Consider the following 19,557-nt stretch of genomic DNA (forward strand, 5'->3'; position numbering starts at 1 on the left):
TCCCAGACAAAGATTTCAAAGCTGACTGGGGTTTCAAGAAGTGCTGTTCAAGCTCTTTTGAAGAAGCACAAAGAAACGGGCAACGTTGAGGATCATAGACGCAATGGTCGGCCAAGGAAACTTAGTGCAGCAGATAAAAGACACATCAAGCTTATTACCCATCGAAATCGGAAGATGTCCAGCAGTGCCATCAGCTCAGAACTGGCAGAAACCAGTGGGACCCAGGTACACCCATCTACTGTCCAGAGAAGTCTGGCCAGAAGTGGTCTTCGTGGAAGAGTTGCTGCCAAAAAGCCATACCTCCGACGTGGAAACAAGGCCAAGTGACTCAAGTATGCATAAAAACATAGGAACTGGGGTGCAGAAAAATGGCAGCAGGTGCTCAGGACTGATGAGTCAAAATTTGAAATATTTGGCTGTAGCAGAAGGTGGTTTGTTCGTCGAAGGCCTGGAGAGCGGTACAATAATGAGTGTCTGCAGGCAACAGTGAAGCATGGTGGAGGTTCCTTGAACGTTTGGGGCTGCATTTCTGCAAATGGAGTTGGAGATTTGGTCAGGATTAATGGTGTTCTCAATGCTGAGAAATACAGGCAGATACTTATCCATCATGCAATACCATCAGGGAGGTGTATGATTGGCCCCAAATTTATTCTGCAGCAGGACAACGACCCCAAACATACAGCCAAAGTCAATAAGAACTATCTTCAGCGTAAAGAAGAACAAGAAGTCCTGGAAGTGATGGTATGGCCCCCACAGAGCCCTGATCTCAACATCATCGAGTGTGTCTGGGATTACATGAAGAGACAGAAGGATGTGAGGAAGCCTACATCCACAGAAGATCTGTGGTTAGTTCTCCAAGATGTTTGGAACAACCTACCAACCGAGTTCCTTCCAAAACTGTGTGCAAGTGTACCTAGAAGAATTGATGCTGTTTTGAAGGCAAAGGGTGGTCACACCAAATATTGATTTGATTTAGATTTCTCTTTTGTTCATTCACTGCATTTTGTTGATTGATGAAAATAAATGATTAACACTTCCATTTTTGAAAGCATTCTTTGTTTACGGCATTTTTTCATACCTGCCTAAAACTTTTGCGCAGTACTGTATATATAGATAGATACATACTTTACTAATCCCAAGGGGAAATTCACATATATGTGATATCTGTACAAAATGCACAGCACATTGAGCAATAAACTAAGCTGTGATGAGGGCATTTGTCCAGGGGTTTTCTGCTGTTTTGCTGGTATATGCATTACAGCAATAATTTGGAATACTTTAGATTAGAATTATCTCATTATGGTTGAAATTAAAAGCAACTGTTTATAGTTTTGTGTGTGTGAATAGTTTAATTATTTAGTTTTGTTTATGTCTTATGCATGTTATTATCCTGAAGTACATTACCCAGCCGTTTAAGATACCAGTTTTTGATGTGTAACATGTGTAGGTCTTCGAAGAAGCTTCATTTTACATCCTAATACAGAGTGGTGATTGATTTTCATTAACATGGCTAACTATGTGTTGTCTGCTGTTTTGTATCTAAGTAGAATACAAAGTGCAAATGTCTTGACTGGGCAGTAGTACTCATTTCAAATCATGAATAATATGCATATGGTTTGAGTTGCAGTTCTTAAATCAACGGATTGGCTGTTGTTGCAGTTCTCATTAACTCTTACTTGTGAGCATGGTTCAGGTTTATTTTAATAGCACTGAGCTGAGAGTACAGTGCTGTCATATGTGGTTCTTGAAAACTGAGCCCTGTGCATGTTTCTACTCCCAGCTGTCCTTTTAGTAGCCACAATGTACTAATGAGCACTTGTGATACTTTAGCTTATTCATGCTTAATAACTATATTCCCTTTGTTAAAAAAGGCTATTAGTTGGTTTAAGTTGATTGTTTTTTCAGATGGATGCAATATTTTTTACATTCAGTAATAGAAAGTAATCTCAGATTAATAATGGTTTTCCTAGTATGAGAATACCATAGCATTCTTTTTTTTGTCAATTTAGTTTAACATTCTGGTAACATTAATCTAACCGTATTTATGTTATAGAATTTTTTTTACAGTATGATAAACTTATTGTAAATGTAATAATTGCTTTCTAACCAACAGGTTTTAGCCACGGGACTAAGTGCACTCTATTCCTCATTACCAAGGAAAATTGAAGTTCGAGGAGATGACTGGCATGCACTGAGAAGAGAGGACTGGATTGGAGTGTCTTCTCTTGTTCTTTTCATGAATTCTCTTGAGTTTTGTAATGCTGTTATTCAGGTAAATTGTGTGCCATGTGACATGAAAAAGATTCATAAAAGTGTGCTGTCTATTACAGTAAAATCTCCTTTTGTTTTGGTAACTGGTAACAAAGACTAAAATACAAACCATTTCATCAACTTTCAAAAGAAAGTTATAATAGTATGTGGAGCTTTGTATATCAGTTCAGGTATTTTTTGACGCATGAGTAAATCCTTTAACTCATTCTCAATGTTTTAATTTCTTTTTTTTTTAATTGATTTTTAATTTATTGTACTGTAAGTGATTTAAGAAAAAAAAAAAAAACATATTCACTTACCATATATACTTGCGTATAAGTCTGGTCTTGAAACCTGAAAAATCGATCATAAAAGCAGACCCTGACTTCTACGCCCATTCAAAAATATGACTTCTTCTTTTGGCTGCTTCCATTATGGGTTGCCACAGTGGATCATCTTCTTCCATACCATTCAAAAATATGACACTTAGATTTTTTTTTTTCTTCGTCTTCTTGATTCCTCCAATCTCGCACCAGTTTCTCAGACACATCGAATTTTGTTGCAGCAGCGCAGTTATCAGTTTCTTTCACCACAAAGACTTTTAATTTAAAACCAGCTTCATAATAACTTCTGATTAAACGCTCCATCGTAGATAAAGGATGCTCTTACAGTAAAGGTGTATGAGGGTGTGAGATACACAAAACAGTGCAAACGTCGCTTCAAAATAGTTGAGGTATTACCATGTACTCACGTAGGCACAATACACAGAAGAAAAAACAGTTTGCTCCATGGTTACTCTGTCAGGTGGGCATTAACATATCATAATCTCTTGGACCGATAGCATGGGTTTTCCACATTCAACTTATATGACTGACATTATAAAATACCGTAAAATCAAGCCCCGACTTATCTACAGGAGAATTTAAACGAGAATATATATACGGTAATACGTCCTATGTGTATCCCATGTTTAGAGACATTTACTATTAACTTACCCATTCCAATATGGTTATGCAATTACTTTCATAAGAATAACGTAAAATGTAGTATAGAATACACTCCACATACAGTATTATCATGATACTCTGGTTATGACCAGATATTTTTTTTTTGTAATAACATATTGTGGTTGTGTTCTGTAGTATATAGCAGTTTATTATTCTCTATTTCATTTAACTGAAGTTAGTTGCGATTATATCCTAGAGGCAGAACATGTCAATCTACTCTGTCTATGTAAGAAAAACTCTTGAGTCAATTCTTCCTACTTAAGTCTTTTTTAATTATGAAAATTGATTGCAAGTATGTCGATACTCTCCATAGTAAGTTGACTTATAATAGCCTAAACTTAGTTTCAAGTCAGATCTTTTGAGATAACCCCTTAGTAAAAATGTTCTTCAAAAAGAGAGATTACATGGTTTAATATTTAAGTGTTGATTAAAATGTCTGGGATATCAAAGTAGATATTAAAGTCTATGCCTCCTTATTGAAATTTCTACTTTTTTGATTTAATGGTTGGAATTAAGACAAATAATGTTTTTGTAACTTTTGACAAAATCTTGTGATAAATCATAAAAAGGTAAAAAATAGCCTATTTTCATAGATAGATAGATACTTTATTAATCCCAAGGGGAACTTTACAAATGAAAGCTAATTAACAAAAATAATTAAATTGCATAAGTAAAAGGGATTATTGCTATGTTAAAGTTTAACCAATCACAGTGCCAAATCAGCTGCACCAGCACCTTCTTCAGGTAAATTATGCCATTGGATCTTTGGGAATCCAAGAGTCAAAATGATCGTTTTTGTCACTACTCTCCTGTGTGGTACCAAGACCTAGGTTACATGTCATTGTCAATCTGAAAATAAAAAAAAAAATCTAAGTGTCATATTTTTGAATGGGTATACAATTTGGGGTCTCATTTTATGATCAATTTTTCGAGTTTCAAGCCCCGACTTGTATGCGAGTATATACAGTATGTATTTGCATGTACTTTACATGCTTTTTCATGTTTGTAATTGTCTTTATGATGCGCGCATGTATTTATTTCATACGTAACTTTGTGCAGCATTGTAAGTATTTTGCATCTGCTTTTCTCAACATTGCCTTGATTTCTTCTTTTCTACCAGATAGAGTAGTACTGTACTTTATAGTGCCAGGGAAGAATCTTTAACATGTGCTTGAAATTTTGAGTACAGCAACATTTCAATGGAAATGGGATTGTTACAAGTACACAGTGAAAGTTTACTTTCATTTTCAATCCCAATAAACAGTGAAGTAAAATCTTGCTCTTAAGATTTGCCATTATTCTATTAATAACCTTTGCTGAAAAGTAATATGATTGTATATTTGATTTCCTCCAAATTACAATAATCTTAACAGATTCAAAAAACACCTGCACCACATATTCATTAATGCAAATGTAACACTCCATATTTGGAATACACAACTATTGTAATTAGTGTACTAACTAGTAGTACAGTTTACTCCATAACTGATACAAACTGATACAAACTGTAAAATATTTCCCTTTAAGGTTTAAGTATAGGTCATTGACATTGTGAGTTGAGTGAATGAGTACTTGCACTGTGCAGATGTGTTACTTTTGGAATGAATGTTGGATATTCCAACAAGACAATGACCCAAAACACAGTTCAAAATCTACAAAGGCATTCATGCAGAGGGAGAAGTACAATGTTCTGGAATGTCTGTAACAGTCCCCTGACTTGAATATCATCGAAAATCTATGGGATGAAGCAGGCTGTCTATGCTTGGCAGCCATCAAATTTAACTGAACTGGAGAGATTTTGTATGGAAGAATGGTCAATAATACCTCCATCCAGAATCAAGACACTCACCAAAGGCTATAGGAGGTGTCTAGAGGCTGTTATATTTGCAAAAGGAGGCTCAACTAAGTATTGATGTAATATCTCTGTTGGGGTGCCCAAATTTATGCACCTGTCTAATTTTGTTATGATGCATAATGATTGCATATTTTCTGTTAATCCAATAAACTTAATGTCATTGCTGAAATACTACTGCTTCCATAAGGCATGTCATATATTAAAAGGAAGTTGCTACTTTGAAAGCTCAGCCAATGATAAACAAAAATCCAAAGAATTAAGAGGGGTTCCAAGCTTTTTCATATGACTGTATAATCATGAAAAAATTCCATCACCATTTTTGACCTCCATAAGTGCGAAAATATAATTTTAATATAAAGTTTGATTATAAATTGAGATAAATGATTGTGTATTGATGTTATCAATTAGTTATGATGAGAAGCAAAGAGATATGATATGTGAGAAATATTGCAGAACTGGAAATGGTTCTGATTACCTCCCGATTTTTATTTATTTATTTTTGGCAACTCTCATCACCATCACCAGGTAACATGAGTGGAGTTGACGTAGTTAGGCTTAGAAATTGCAACAGAGATTTTGTGTTTTTTACTTTACATTTAATAGAACATATGGAAAATAAAAGTACTAAATTTTGCGATACTGACTTTTGAATATTGATTTCTTTCTTTTTATATCAAATTGAATCAAGAGTCGATGTATTGCCCAGCCCTATTCCACTTTGTATAAAGTACAAGGATTGTTGTATCATTTCCAGGTTCCTCACATATGCTTAAGAGTAGTATTGAAACCATAATCGGACAAAAATAATTCTGTTGGATTCCCCAACACACCAGAATACCTGATAACTATTTCTCTAGATAAGGTTTTCACTCGCAGTTAAGATGAGACCATAGAATATAATATGACTAATGGAATGGAATTGAGTAATTCTTCTTATAGGTGGAGTTTACCTACAAACAGCATTTCAGTAACTAAGAATTTTTTTTGAGTGGTCACAGTCATCACTAGCATTGTGTAAGATATACTACACCATGAGCCTGAGCATATGTAAAATGCTCATAATCTCGTTGCCAACCACAGAAATGTTGTCCTAGTACTACAAAGCTGACACTTGTACTAGCTAGGATTTGCTCTTTAATAGATTACCACAGACATTTTGTGTGTTCTGTATTTTGTGTACCAAGTCAGATTAGACATTTCAAGCAGTCTAAGCCTTTCGTTTTAATCAGACTTGCAGCACTGAAAAATACCTGTGTCTTCATGCTGTTGAGCTTCATCTGTTGATGTTTTGATATAACACAAACTTTAAAAAATGATTTTTTTAAGTTCAGTTATTGGTTTAGATGAAAACACTATTTAGTTCTGAGACTGAAACTAATTCGTCATAGTTTTTTACATATCTGTTAGACTATTCAAATTCTGTTTTTAATGGTTTCCTGAACAAAGATTCAAACTACTCAAAGTAGCCAAAATGTTGAAACTATCCAAATAAATGTTTCATTTAAACTAAATATTAAACAGGGGACAGATGAATTAATAGAGAAAACAAAATATTAAAGTAATCTAATAAATGAACTTAGTTATTTTTTAAATTTTGAGATGTTATCTGCTTTATTTAGTTAATTTTTAGAATGTTTTCTAAACTTACATGCCACCATTTTGATTCTGTGCTTACATTATTGGTGTAGTTACATTGTTGTTGCACTGGGCACTGCTAGTCACATGGTATGCTGGCTTCCCAGTGCATGATGTCATTTATATGGCAGTGCACATTAAGTTATGTCCAATTTTTAGCACAATTAATTGTTAACTATTTAAGAAAAGAATTATAGTCTAGGATTAGGGACACTTTGTTTTTGTTTTTTTTTTACCTTGTTTTTAGTCACTTGTTTATTATTGTCTTGATTTTTGACATTTTGATCTCCTCCCTGTATGATGATTTAATTTTGGATTTTTCCTCTGTAAGATCTTCCCTGATTATAGAACAGCTGTGTATAAACTCTTGATGCTTGCCAATTCCACTGAGTATAACAATCAGAAGAATCAGAAAAACCCTAGTGGCTTAATAAGTGTGCCTTATCAGATTGTTATCCCTGTCTTTTTGGTGAATTAATTAATTTACCGTCTCTCTCTTCTCATTTCTGTGTCCGTGCTTCCTTGGTAGTGACTCTTTACCCAGCTCACATTTTATCTGAATATTAGCTGTCTGGCTAGCAAAGGGCAGTGTTCTAACCTTAAGTCATAGGTATGCTTTGCCCCATTGTTCCTGAGTGGCCTTCAAAGAGTGAGGCCTGGGAGTTGGCTTCTGGGCTACCTGTCATCTTTAAAGTGTGTCCGATTCAGAGACTATATGCTAACTTCTACCAACCTGAAAAAAATGGCCTCTTGACCATCCCTCAGCAAAAAGCTTTGCACAGGTCTGTTTATAGTATGGCCTTCAGGTATCCTCGCGATATGGATAGCATGCCACCCTTTGTCTTGCAGTTACAGGTACAAACGAGTAATGTTGCATTTGAGAGAAATTACTGTAGCAGCGGTATGACTGTGGACCCGATATAATGTATTTGTATATACAGTATTACAGGTAAGCATTTTGAGTATATTTTGAAATAGGAAGAGTACAGTTTCAATCAAATATATTCTTGGCCATTGCTGTTGGTCTCCCACTTGCAAGAGCAGTGAGATATATGCATTGTCTTTCACCAGAAAGCATTTGAGTGTACACATTCAAACTTTGCACATTTTGGAAAAACTATTAACTAGAGAGCCACTTTCACAAAGTTCCATTTGTCCAATTACTGCATCTTAAAAATAAAAAGCACACGTCTCTTGTAATTATGTATTTTAGGTAAAAATATCAAGTTTAATATATTTTTAATACATAAAAGCACATATATTTATATAAATACTAAATAAATAAATGGACTTTTTTGATTTCTTTGTATGTGTGGATTACTTGGTTGTCACCAACATCTGGTATAAATTTCATGTCAATAGCCCCATTAGAAATATATTTACTGAGAAAAAAATGTTGACACATTCAATACTTATTTTCCCCGCCATAGAAGTATATTGCAACAAAGCTAACCACAAGCTTCTAATAATGAAAAAGCTTCTTGCGTTTTGTATGAAAAAACAGTCGGCAAATTATGAAACACTTGCAGTATATAAAGATGACAGATTCATCACAATTTAAAAATGAAAATCAAGAGACAACAACAACATTTATTTATATACATTTTTTTTTATAAATTATGTAGTTCAAAGTGCTTTACAGGATGAATAAAGAGAAAAAAAGACAAAATATATAAAAAATAAAATTAGGCCATACTAATTAACATAGAATAAAAGTAAGGTCTGATGGCTAGGGAGGACAGAAGAAACAAAAATAACTCCAGATAGCTGGAGTAACAAAAAAAATCTTCAGGGGTTCTGATGCCACGAGACCACCTACCCCCTCTAGGCATTCTACCTAACATAAATGACCTCAATCAGTCCTCATGGTATTCAGGGTTCATATGGAAGAACTTTATGATGATGGTCATGTGGACTTCTGGCCTTTAATCTATCAACGTAGGGACATCACGGTGCCACCACAGAAAACCAGAAAAAGAACAGCAGAGAAAGTAGGGGTTAGTACGGATTTCGGAGCCACCATGAATAATAATGGTAATTAAATGCATATACAGAATATGGGAGACAGTACAAATGGCCCAGAAATCCAGTATAAGGTTTTTCTGTGCCTTGAACTCAGGTTTAATTTCCACTCAGTGATGCCGTTCATTTAGATTCTTCAGATATTTGAATGGTTCATTCCACAGACCTCTCTGCCTTTCTTTCATAACCCAGAGCATTCTGTGAGGTGAATAAGCAACTCTAAACTTGTCATTCTGTGGGTATATTTACAACTCCTTGCAAAAATTCTAGAATCACTACTCTTGGAGGATGGTCATTCAGCTGTTTCACTTTGTTACGAAAAACAAATCACAGATATGACACAAAACTATTTTATTTATCAGCAGAACATTCAGGCACCATAAAGCATACCTCAAAAATTTTAATGAAATTGTTGTAATTAATGGCACATTTTTTGTTCAGAACAAGCAAAGGAAAAAAGTTATGGAATCACCCAGAAATTTGCATTTCTAAAACAAATACCTGCACGAATCTAAATAGGCCAGTTAGTCTGCAGTTAAAAGAGAGTGCTTGCAGACCATAATGAGCTGTTGCAACTGGCCGATTTACAGGAAGCATGTCCCCAAGAAGAGAGCTGTCAGTTGAAACAATGTGAAGGATTGTAAAACTCCTTCAAGAAGGTAATTCAACACAGGGTGTGGAAAATGATTTTGGTTGTTCCTAGTCAGATGTGTCTAAAATTTGGAGCATGTGCAAACGAAAAGGGAAAGATAAAGATAGACTGAGGAAGACATCAAAGCGTCAGGACAGAAAACTAATAGCAATATGCCTGGAAAATAGAAAATGCACAACAAAAAAATGAAAAACAAATGGACATAAGCAGAAGTCAATGTTTGTTTAGATTTAGGTTTAGGTTTCTTTATTTAGTCATGTTTACACAGGAAAACATGAAATTTGCCTTCTCAGTTGCATCTAATGACAGGTAACAGACAGAATGAAATAAAACAGAGAAATAGAAATAAGAAAGGTTAAAGTAAGGCAGTTAGATAAAACATATTTACACCAAAAAAAAAAAAAAGGTAACAGGATATATATCAAAATCTTAAACATTATCTCCGATATTTCTTATTGAAAAGTTGTATGGCACTAGGAAGAAAGGAGTTTCTGGAGCGATTTGTGTGGGTTTTCAAAGCAACTATCCTTCCTGATTTACTGAAGTTTAGTTCTACATGTAATGGATGTCTGTCATCAGTTGAGATGATTTCCAGTTTCTTTAGCATTGGCCTCTGACACACACTAGTCAAATAATCTACATCAGCCCCAATAATTTCCCATTGGGATTAATAAAGTATCTATCTATCTATCTAACTTTAGCTGCATACTTTGTAATCTGCTGGAGCTTTTTTGAGTTTTGATTTGTCAGACTATTAAACCAGGCAATGAAACTAAAAGTGATCACAGACTGGATTATACTGCGATAGAAGGACAACATGAGGTCCTTGTCTACTTTAAATAGTTTGAGTTTATGGAGGAGAAATAAGCACTGGTTGCATTTAGAAAATATTTTTTTTGTATTTGTATTCCAGTTAAGATTGTTATCTAGGTAAGTTCCTAAGTATTTATATTCATTCACTATTTCTACCTCCTCTCCCAGAACTACAGTAGGTGAACATACAGATTTCTGTCTCTTAAAATCAAATATCATTTCTTTAGGTGGATTGGTGATTCTAAATTGGCCCTAGTGTGTGCTTGGTGTGTGGGTGTGTTTGTGTGTGTCCTGCAGTGGGTTGGCACCCTGCCCGGGATTGGTTCCCTGCCTTGTGCCCTGTGTTGGCTGGGATTGGCTCCAGCAGACCCCCGTGACCCTGTGTTCGGATTCAGCGGGTTGGAAAATGGATGGATGGATGGATGGTCTTTTTTACATTCAGAGTGAGAGAGTTTTTATTGCACCAGTTTACCATACAGTCCACTTGATTTAGATAGTGGCTTTCATCCTCCCCAGATATGCATCCTATGATCATGGTGTCATCCGCATACTTAATAATGGAGCAGTGGTCATTGTTCTGTCTCAGGTCACTTGTGTACAGAGTAAACAGTAATGGTGATAAGACACACCCCTGTGGACTTCCTGAGTTTGAATGAATGGCTATTGAAAAAGTGTCCTGAACTTTAACTGTCTGTGAACGATTTAAAAGAAAGTTCTGAATCCATAGTGTGATAAATGGGTTTACATTCATACTGTTTAATTTCCCAATCAGTATATGAGGCTGTATAGTATTGAACGCTGAAGAAAAATCCAAAAATAGTGTGACCAAACTATAAACTATAGAAACTATAAGAAATGTGCAGAAGGAAACAGAATTTACATACAGAAAAGTTAAACGTTGACCATCATTAACACCTAAGCAGAAGATAAAAAAAGGTTACAGTGGGCTAAAGAGAAGCAGTGGTGGACTGTGAATGATTGGATGAAAGTAACATTCAGTTATGAATAACATATCTGCATTGGCCAAGGAGATGATGTTGGAACTTTTGTTTGGTGCCTTTCCAATGAAGCATATAAAGATGACTGCCTGAAGAAAACAACCACACTCACTGATGATATGAGGTTGCATGTCAGGCAAAGGACCAGGGGAGACGGCAATCATTACCTCTACAGATTACCTCTGAATCTCAATCTGATTGAAAATGTATGGTGGCAATTGAAAATGGTCCATGACAAGGCTAAATCCTGCAAAGCTGATCTGTCAACTGCTATACAGGAAAGTTAGAAACTGATTGACGAAGGATATTGTTTTTCACTTGAATTCCTCAAAGAGTTCAACCTGTAATAAAAGCCAAAGGAGGTGCAACACAGTACTAATTGCAATTTTTTTTGGGTTAATGATTCTGTCATTTTTTCCTCTACGTGGTTTGAACAAAAAAAAATGCTATTAATTACAATAATTTCATTTAATTTTTTGATGTATGTTTACAATGCCAGAATGTTCAGCTGTTAATAGTTTTGTGTCATATCTGTAATTAGATTTTTTGCAAAAATTTAAAAAAAAACAGCTGAATGAACATCCTCTGAGAGTAGTGATTCCATCATTTTTGCCAGGGGTTGTGTGATTGTACCCTCTAATGGACTGGCATCCTATGTTAATGCAAGTTGGATTTTGCATTAATTTTCTGGCTGTAGTTTACACATCACATAGCACATTCATGCACACATCAATACTCATTCATACTAGGTGTCCATAAATACATGTGTCTTTGGAATGTGGAAAAGAACCTGAATAACTGTGGGAAAACCTACACAGTGTCTGTAAGAATATACAATATAATAAGAGATATGGTTGGAATAATAACCAATAAGAATGTAGTATGCATACCCAATGAGGAAATGCATACAACTTTAATGGGGCACAGTCAGGTTTAGGAACAAACTTGTACAGTTGTTGGTGCGTTTGGCTAAAGCTTACATATTTTGCACCCATACAGGGCTCAACTACATTGCTTTTTTGAGCCATAGCCACAGTGACAACGCAAACTCTCTCTCTTCCTTCAGCACCCTGTCCCTTGTTAGCAAAGTACCATCTTAGCCACTTCTAACCTCTTGCCAGATGAATAATGCCTTACACCCTTAGCAAGTATATACTAATATTCATTATCTGTGCAACAGCTTTCCTTATACAACAGTGTTACAGTGGTGTGAAAAACTATTTGCCCCCTTCCTGATTTCTTATTCTTTTGCATGTTTGTCACACAAAATGTTTCTGATCATCAAACACATTTAACCATTAGTCAAATATAACACAAGTAAACACAAAATGCAGTTTTTAAATGATGGTGTTTATTATTTAGGGAGAAAAAAAATCCAAACCTACATGGCCCTGTGTGAAAAAGTAATTGCCCCCTTGTTAAAAAATAACCTAACTGTGGTGTATCACACCTGAGTTCAATTTCCGTAGCCACCCCCAGGCCTGATTACTGCCACACCTGTTTCAATCAAGAAATCACTTAAATAGGAGCTGCCTGACACAGAGAAGTAGACCAAAAGCACCTCAAAAGCTAGACATCATGCCAAGATCCAAAGAAATTCAGGAACAAATGAGAACAGAAGTAATTGAGATCTATCAGTCTGGTAAAGGTTATAAAGCCATTTCTAAAGCTTTGGGACTCCAGCGAACCACAGTGAGAGCCATTATCCACAAATGGCAAAAACATGGAACAGTGGTGAACCTTCCCAGGAGTGGCCGGCCGACCAAAATTACCCCAAGAGCGCAGAGACGACTCATCCGAGAGGTCACAAAAGACCCCGGGACAACGTCTAAAGAACTGCAGGCCTCACTTGCCTCAGTTAAGGTCAGTGTTCACGACTCCACCATAAGAAAGAGACTGGGCAAAAACGGCCTGCATGGCAGATTTCCAAGACGCAAACCACTGTTAAGCAAAAAGAACATTAGGGCTCGTCTCAATTTTGCTAAGAAACATCTCAATGATTGCCAAGACTTTTGGGAAAATACCTTGTGGACTGATGAGACAAAAGTTGAACTTTTTGGAAGGCAAATGTCCCGTTACATCTGGCGTAAAAGGAACACAGCATTTCAGAAAAAGAACATCATACCAACAGTAAAATATGGTGGTGGTAGTGTGATGGTCTGGGGTTGTTTTGCTGCTTCAGGACCTGGAAGGCTTGCTGTGATAGATGGAACCATGAATTCTACTGTCTACCAAAAAATCCTGAAGGAGAATGTCCGGCCATCTGTTCGTCAACTCAAGCTGAAGCGATCTTGGGTGCTGCAACAGGACAATGACCCAAAACACACCAGCAAATCCACCTCTGAATGGCTGAAGAAAAACAAAATGAAGACTTTGGAGTGGCCTAGTCAAAGTCCTGACCTGAATCCAATTGAGATGCTATGGCATGACCTTATAAAGGCGGTTCATGCTAGAAAACCCTCAAATAAAGCTGAATTACAACAATTTTGCAAAGATGAGTGGGCCAAAATTCCTCCAGAGCGCTGTAACAGACTCATTGCAAGTTATCGCAAACGCTTGATTGCAGTTATTGCTGCTAAGGGTGGCCCAACCAGTTATTAGGTTCAGGGGGGCAATTACTTTTTCACACAGGGCCATGTAGGTTTGGATTTTTTTTTCTCCCTAAATAATAAAAACCACCATTTACAAACTGCATTTTGTGTTTACTTGTGTTATATTTGACTAATGGTTAAATGTGTTTGATGATCAGAAACATTTTGTGTGACAAACATGCAAAAGAATAAGAAATCAGGAAGGGGGCAAATAGTTTTTCACACCACTGTATGTTACTTTCTTTTGTATTACTGCTCCACTTTTGTAAACTACAGTACTTAAGTTACGCAGCATTTTCACAGGCTTGTAATCCGCAAAAGTTCATGCAAACATGTAATTTTGTTTTATTATCATTAAACCTGGCTTACTTAATGCTGTGCCAAGCTGTTTTAAGTATCTAAGATGTTGTTAAAGATTTTACAGGAAGTTGTTTTTAGTTTTGCAATAGGTAATTTTGTTTACCATATGGAATCCTTTTAAAATAATAGTCTGTGCTGTATCCATGATGTAGTAACCCTTATTACACATTTCAGCTGTGTTAATTATGTAGGACTTTGATACATTTCGTCATTTTACCACAAGTAGTGCCGAGTCATCATGTTCCTAATTATGTCATAATTAGCATAAATATGCTGGTGAATTTAAGTTTTTCAAGTAGGTCAGGTGTTATATTTTCCAGTGTTTGCCAAGAAATTGGAATTTACTTTTCTAACTTGTATGGCAATCGTCTGTGAACAGTTTTTAATTTTTTTTTTTTTTATTTGATTGTATTTCATATCAGACAGATTCATTAATCAGAATTGCATTTTTCATGCTGTCTTTTGCTAATGAATCTTATGGTAAAAGTTCATGCTGGCTTACGCAGTTTGAGACAGATTTTCAGCACAGCAGAATCTGAGCATTAGATACTGCTTGACTGTCATCACTGTAATACAACATTCCCTAGTTTTGCCTTCTAAGACTTTGAAATTTTTACTATTAACTATTAGGGCTCCATAGTATTTGGTTTCTACGTATTTTACTTTGATATCTAAGTTTTATGAGGAATATAGCTTAATGATCACAGCAGCTGTACATACATTTTTAAAGAATCTGAAAGACTTGACTTTTTGTTCCATTTCTTAGGTCTCTCACCCTCTTGTTAAAAACCAGTTGGTGGATTATGTGCACAATGGTTTTCTTGTCCCTGTCCTGGGCCCTGCTCTTCATAAGGTAACACTTTCACTTTTTTATTCATGTATTATGTGTGAGTCCATATAAAAAAAAATAAGTGGTTGACAAATACAACACCTTATTTAATCTGCAGAAAATATCCAAACCCTGCTTTGCTTTTATAAGATAACTTGGACTGATTGGCTTGCAATTTCTTAATATATTACAAGATTACATTTTCATCTTATGATATCAAAGCATTACTTAACTCTGAGTGTGTGTTATGACTGAGCACTGTTTTGTGAAACGTTCAGCATGACTGCTGTGAAGAACATAAGAACAATTCTGATGTTAACAAGCAATTCAACCCAACATAACAACTCAATGCCTCTTTACTTCACATTTGTAAAACATCATCATCTCAAGTTTTTAAGGGCCCCAAAACACTACTATTAATCAAATTTGTTGGTAATTTATTCCAGATGTCCATGGTTTTCTGTGTGAGGAAACAATTTTTAACATTTGTGTGAAATATACACCTAACCATTTTCATATCTGTGTTTTTGTTAATTTACTCATTTTAAAGTAATAACTGGAGTCCACTGTATTAACTCATTTCATAATTTTGAACTCCTCTGTCATTTCTCAATCTAACATCATTCTTTCTTCATAACTTACACTTGGCAGTCCTACAATTATTGTTTTTCTCAACAATGTGTCTGTTGCATAATTTTTGTAATATCAAGGCAAGAACTGTACACAAGATTCCAATTGAGGCCACACTATTCTGTAGTATAGCTCAAGAATAGCTATGTAACTCGATTTGTACTTAGTACATTGTGACATGTACTGTAACTATCTATCCTAACATCCTATTAATCATCTTAATTGTTTCTGTACATATTCTAGAAATGGCAATGATGAGTACATTAACACTCCTAAGCTCATGTATAGTTTATTTTCAGAACCCCTCTGTATGTTACATTTATTGTTTTCACTTCCTAAGTGCAATACTTTAAATTATTTGTATCAGATTTCATCAGATGTATAATTATCACACTCTGATTTAGCGAGGTATCACCAGTAATGATTCTTCTGACTCTGGGGTATGTGTTGTTTCACCGAGTTTTACACTTGACATTTTTATCCAGAATGTGTGTATACGTTAAAAGAAAAAAAGAAACTGTGGCCGAAATAGTAGTCCGTGAGGAACACCCATTTTTAAAGCTGTTTCATTCAGAAAAAGTACTTTGCTTTGCTTCCTGTGTTTGAGCCAAATTTTTACCCATTTGGTGTGATAATAAGCGCCTCACACAGCTCTTTACCACAAGCTTTTTGAAAATAAGTATTAATGTAGTATGCATCTGTCTGCTCAAATATTTTCATTGCATTCTGTTATAAGTGAAACACCATCTCCACTTTCTAAAACCGTATCGAGTGCTCATCAGTAAACTATTACTCCCCATGTGATGTTGGGTCATTTCTTTAATAGTAGCCTTCATTAATTTACCCTGATAGATGTTAAATAAGTTTGTCAAAAGTAGCACTCTCTGATATACGCACATACAAGTTCTACCAGACACATGTTTTACTGGGACACTATAGAAGTAACATTTAGGGCTAATACTAAGAGTGAGTATATACAGGTAAAATTCCGTTATAACGAACTCCCAGGGACCTAAAAAATATTTCATTGTAACGAATATTTCGTTGTAATGAGATTCTGTATTTGTTACTATAGTGCTTTCTTTAACTTGTATCCAGGCGTTTGCAATCATTTCAATAGCTTTTTTCGCGTTACTTTTAATCTCCTCCTTCCTACAAGTTATGCTGACGAGAATTTTTCTCAGCATTTCCTTATGATAATACACTTACAGGATGCGAATGATGCCCAAATCCAATGGCTGAAGCGCTGCCGTGCAATTTGATGGGAGGTATTCAAAGCGAACATTATCTGAATGTGGAAGCATGCTGTGGGCAGCACAGTTATCAGTCAGGAGCTGAATCATTATTTCTTCTTCCTATTGTGAGGTTTCTGAACTCTTTTGAGACCTCCCACTCCCCACCCAATGGGAACGACACACTGAAGTGTGTCCTGAAGCTCGATTGCAGCATCTGTGGAAGATTGTTTGTCCGTTGCTGGGGCAGGGCAATAGGAGGCTCACAGCGCTGCAGTGAAGCACCACAGAAGCAAATCATTAAAGATGGGGGTCGCGCTATAAGTCCCTGTCTTGCACCCCAAAACACAAGGCGTAGTCTCAGTACTTTAGCAAAACCAGCTTTATTCAGCTTGAAACAGGAATGGCACGGTTGTTTATTTTAGCGTGATCTGCCACTCTGCTATACACAGACATAGCAGTCAGGCAGGATTGTGGCCAGGTCAGTGATCAAGTAATCCTGTTACAGTATCTGCATTTACAATTTACGTGCTCCTAACCTTGCATCACCAATCAAGATCTTTTCTGTTTTTCTGTCTGTACAAACGCGGAGATCGCACTATGGGACGCTCTTCAGCTTGCTGTCTAGTTGGGGGAGGTCCCAAGAGAGTTTACAAACCTCACATTTTCTTGAATGAGTGCCGCATTAATAGGAATGTTTCTTGAACGAGCCTCACTGAACCACATAAAAACTACTTTTTCGATGTCTTCAAATGCAGCAGTTCACATACGCTTGCAATCCGAGATTTTTCTACTTTTTTGCTCTGTCTTTCAAGAAAGTTGACAGTGTCGATGGCGAAATTCCGAATTCACTGGCAACGTCTTTTTATTTTTGCAACAATCGAGAGCTGCAAAAATGTAACTTTTTTTTTCTAATTTGAACTGTTATCGTTATTCCATGTCTGCCATGTCTGAGGGTGACAATGAGTTAAATTCCAATGGATGTTTTTCAAATGTTGATGAGCAATAAGTAAAAGGTATCTCTGAAAACCGCAGGAAACAACAAAGGACAAAAAAAAAAAACAGTATGAGGAAAGTTCGAAGAAAGAAAAAAAATTACAGTGTTTCTGTTTGGGGATCGTTGTGCACAACTGAGCTGTGGCCACAGAACTAACTGCTCTGTGGATGATTCATTCAGGCATTTCAAGGTCTTTTGTGTACTTCTTTATAATGAAAGTATCTGCTGAATGTACTTCGTAGTAGCGAGATTTCTATAGACTCGTGTCATATGGGGAAGCAGTTAGCACCATAAAAATGCTTCGTTGTAATGAAAACTTCATTGTAAAGATATTTTTTATAATGGAATTTTACCTGTATTAGTATACAGTGATCCCTCGCTATATCGCGCTTCGCCTTTCGCGGCTTCACTCCATCGCGGATTTTATATGTAAGCATATTTAAATATATATCGCGGATTTTTCGCTGCTTCGCGGGTTTCTGCGGACAATAGGTCTTTTAATTTCTGGTACATGCTTCCTCAGTTGGTTTGCCCAGTTGATTTCATACAAGGGACGCTATTGGCAGATGGCTGAGAAACTATCCAGCTTACTTTCTCTCTCTCTCTCTCTCTCTCTTGCGCTGACGTAGGGGGGTGTGAGCAGGGGGGCTGTGTGCAGCTGCTTCCTGAAGGACAGGCTGCACGGAGCTTCGCATACTTAAAAGCTCAAAGGGCACGTATTGATTTTTTTTATCTGTCTCTCGCTATCTCTCTCTCTTCCTGCTCCTGACAGAGGGGGTGTGAGCTGCCGCCTTCAACAGCTTTGTACCGGCGGTGCTTCGCATACTTAAAAGCCAAAAAGCCGTATTGATTTTTTTTTTTGACTGCTTGCTTTGCACTCCTTTGAAAAGGAAGATATGTTTGCATTCTTTTAATTGTGAGACAGAACTGTCATCTCTGTCTTGTCATGGAGCACAGTTTAAACTTTTGAAAAAGAGACAAATGTTTGTTTGCAGTGTTTGAATAACGTTCCTGTCTCTCTACAACCTCCTGTGTTTCTGCGCAAATCTGTGACCCAAGCATGACATTCTAAAAATAACCATATAAACATATGGTTTCTACTTCGCGGATTTTCCTATTTCGCGGGTGGCTCTGGAACGCAACCCCCGCGATGGAGGAGGGATTACTGTATTACACTAATCCCTATCTTTAGGATTTAGTTAGATCATGTCACTATTTTTACACTTATGCACAACTACATAAAACTCATGTATTTTACTTTTGATACTTCTAGTATTAAGGTAATCAACACTTGGTATATTAATGGATGTGTTTTGACTTGTGGTCTGTAGGCTATTGAATTGAAAGTTACTTGACACATTTTTATGAATATTACTGTTTATTCCTTTAAATAAACTGATAAACCAGAAGTCTGTCCTAGACTTCCTGCTGCTCTTTTTCCCCAAGTTTAAACAGTAATCGATCACCTCAAGTGCCTTTCCAATAGATTATTGCTCCTTTGGTTTAAAAGTAAAGCATCCCAACAATATAGGTTACATCTGTTCCAAAAGGCTTTCCAAGTCCTATACACCTTTATCCTTTTGACCTAAAGTAATATCTAAACCTTCTATTGTCCTTAATCTTACCAATATAGTCACGTGGCAATCTGAGAAGACCATTTTACAGTTGCGCTTCTCCGCTGAACAT

General features: G+C 36.2%; 1 protein-coding gene across 11 annotated transcripts in view; it reads left to right on the forward strand.

Moving 5' to 3' along the window:
• Positions 1 to 19,557, forward strand: part of fhip1b (FHF complex subunit HOOK interacting protein 1B) — a 287,627-nt gene that overhangs the window by 96,442 nt on the left and 171,628 nt on the right. For 9 of the 11 annotated variants that reach the window (XR_007934743.1, XR_007934742.1, XM_051926175.1 and 6 more), the window contains exons 4-5: positions 2,114 to 2,272; positions 14,950 to 15,036. The exons of 1 other annotated variant lie outside the window; for it this stretch is intronic. Coding sequence is in view for 8 of the 10 variants with exons in the window: in XM_051926175.1 (XP_051782135.1) it covers positions 2,114 to 2,272; positions 14,950 to 15,036 (246 nt within the window). In the remaining 2 variants the exon portion in view is untranslated. The remainder of the gene's footprint in view (positions 1 to 2,113; positions 2,273 to 14,949; positions 15,037 to 19,557) is intronic. One more of the 11 variants, XM_051926179.1, reaches the window with a different exon arrangement.

The sequence above is a fragment of the Erpetoichthys calabaricus genome, chromosome 4, assembly GCF_900747795.2.
Source record: "Erpetoichthys calabaricus chromosome 4, fErpCal1.3, whole genome shotgun sequence".
NCBI lineage: Eukaryota > Metazoa > Chordata > Cladistia > Polypteriformes > Polypteridae > Erpetoichthys > Erpetoichthys calabaricus.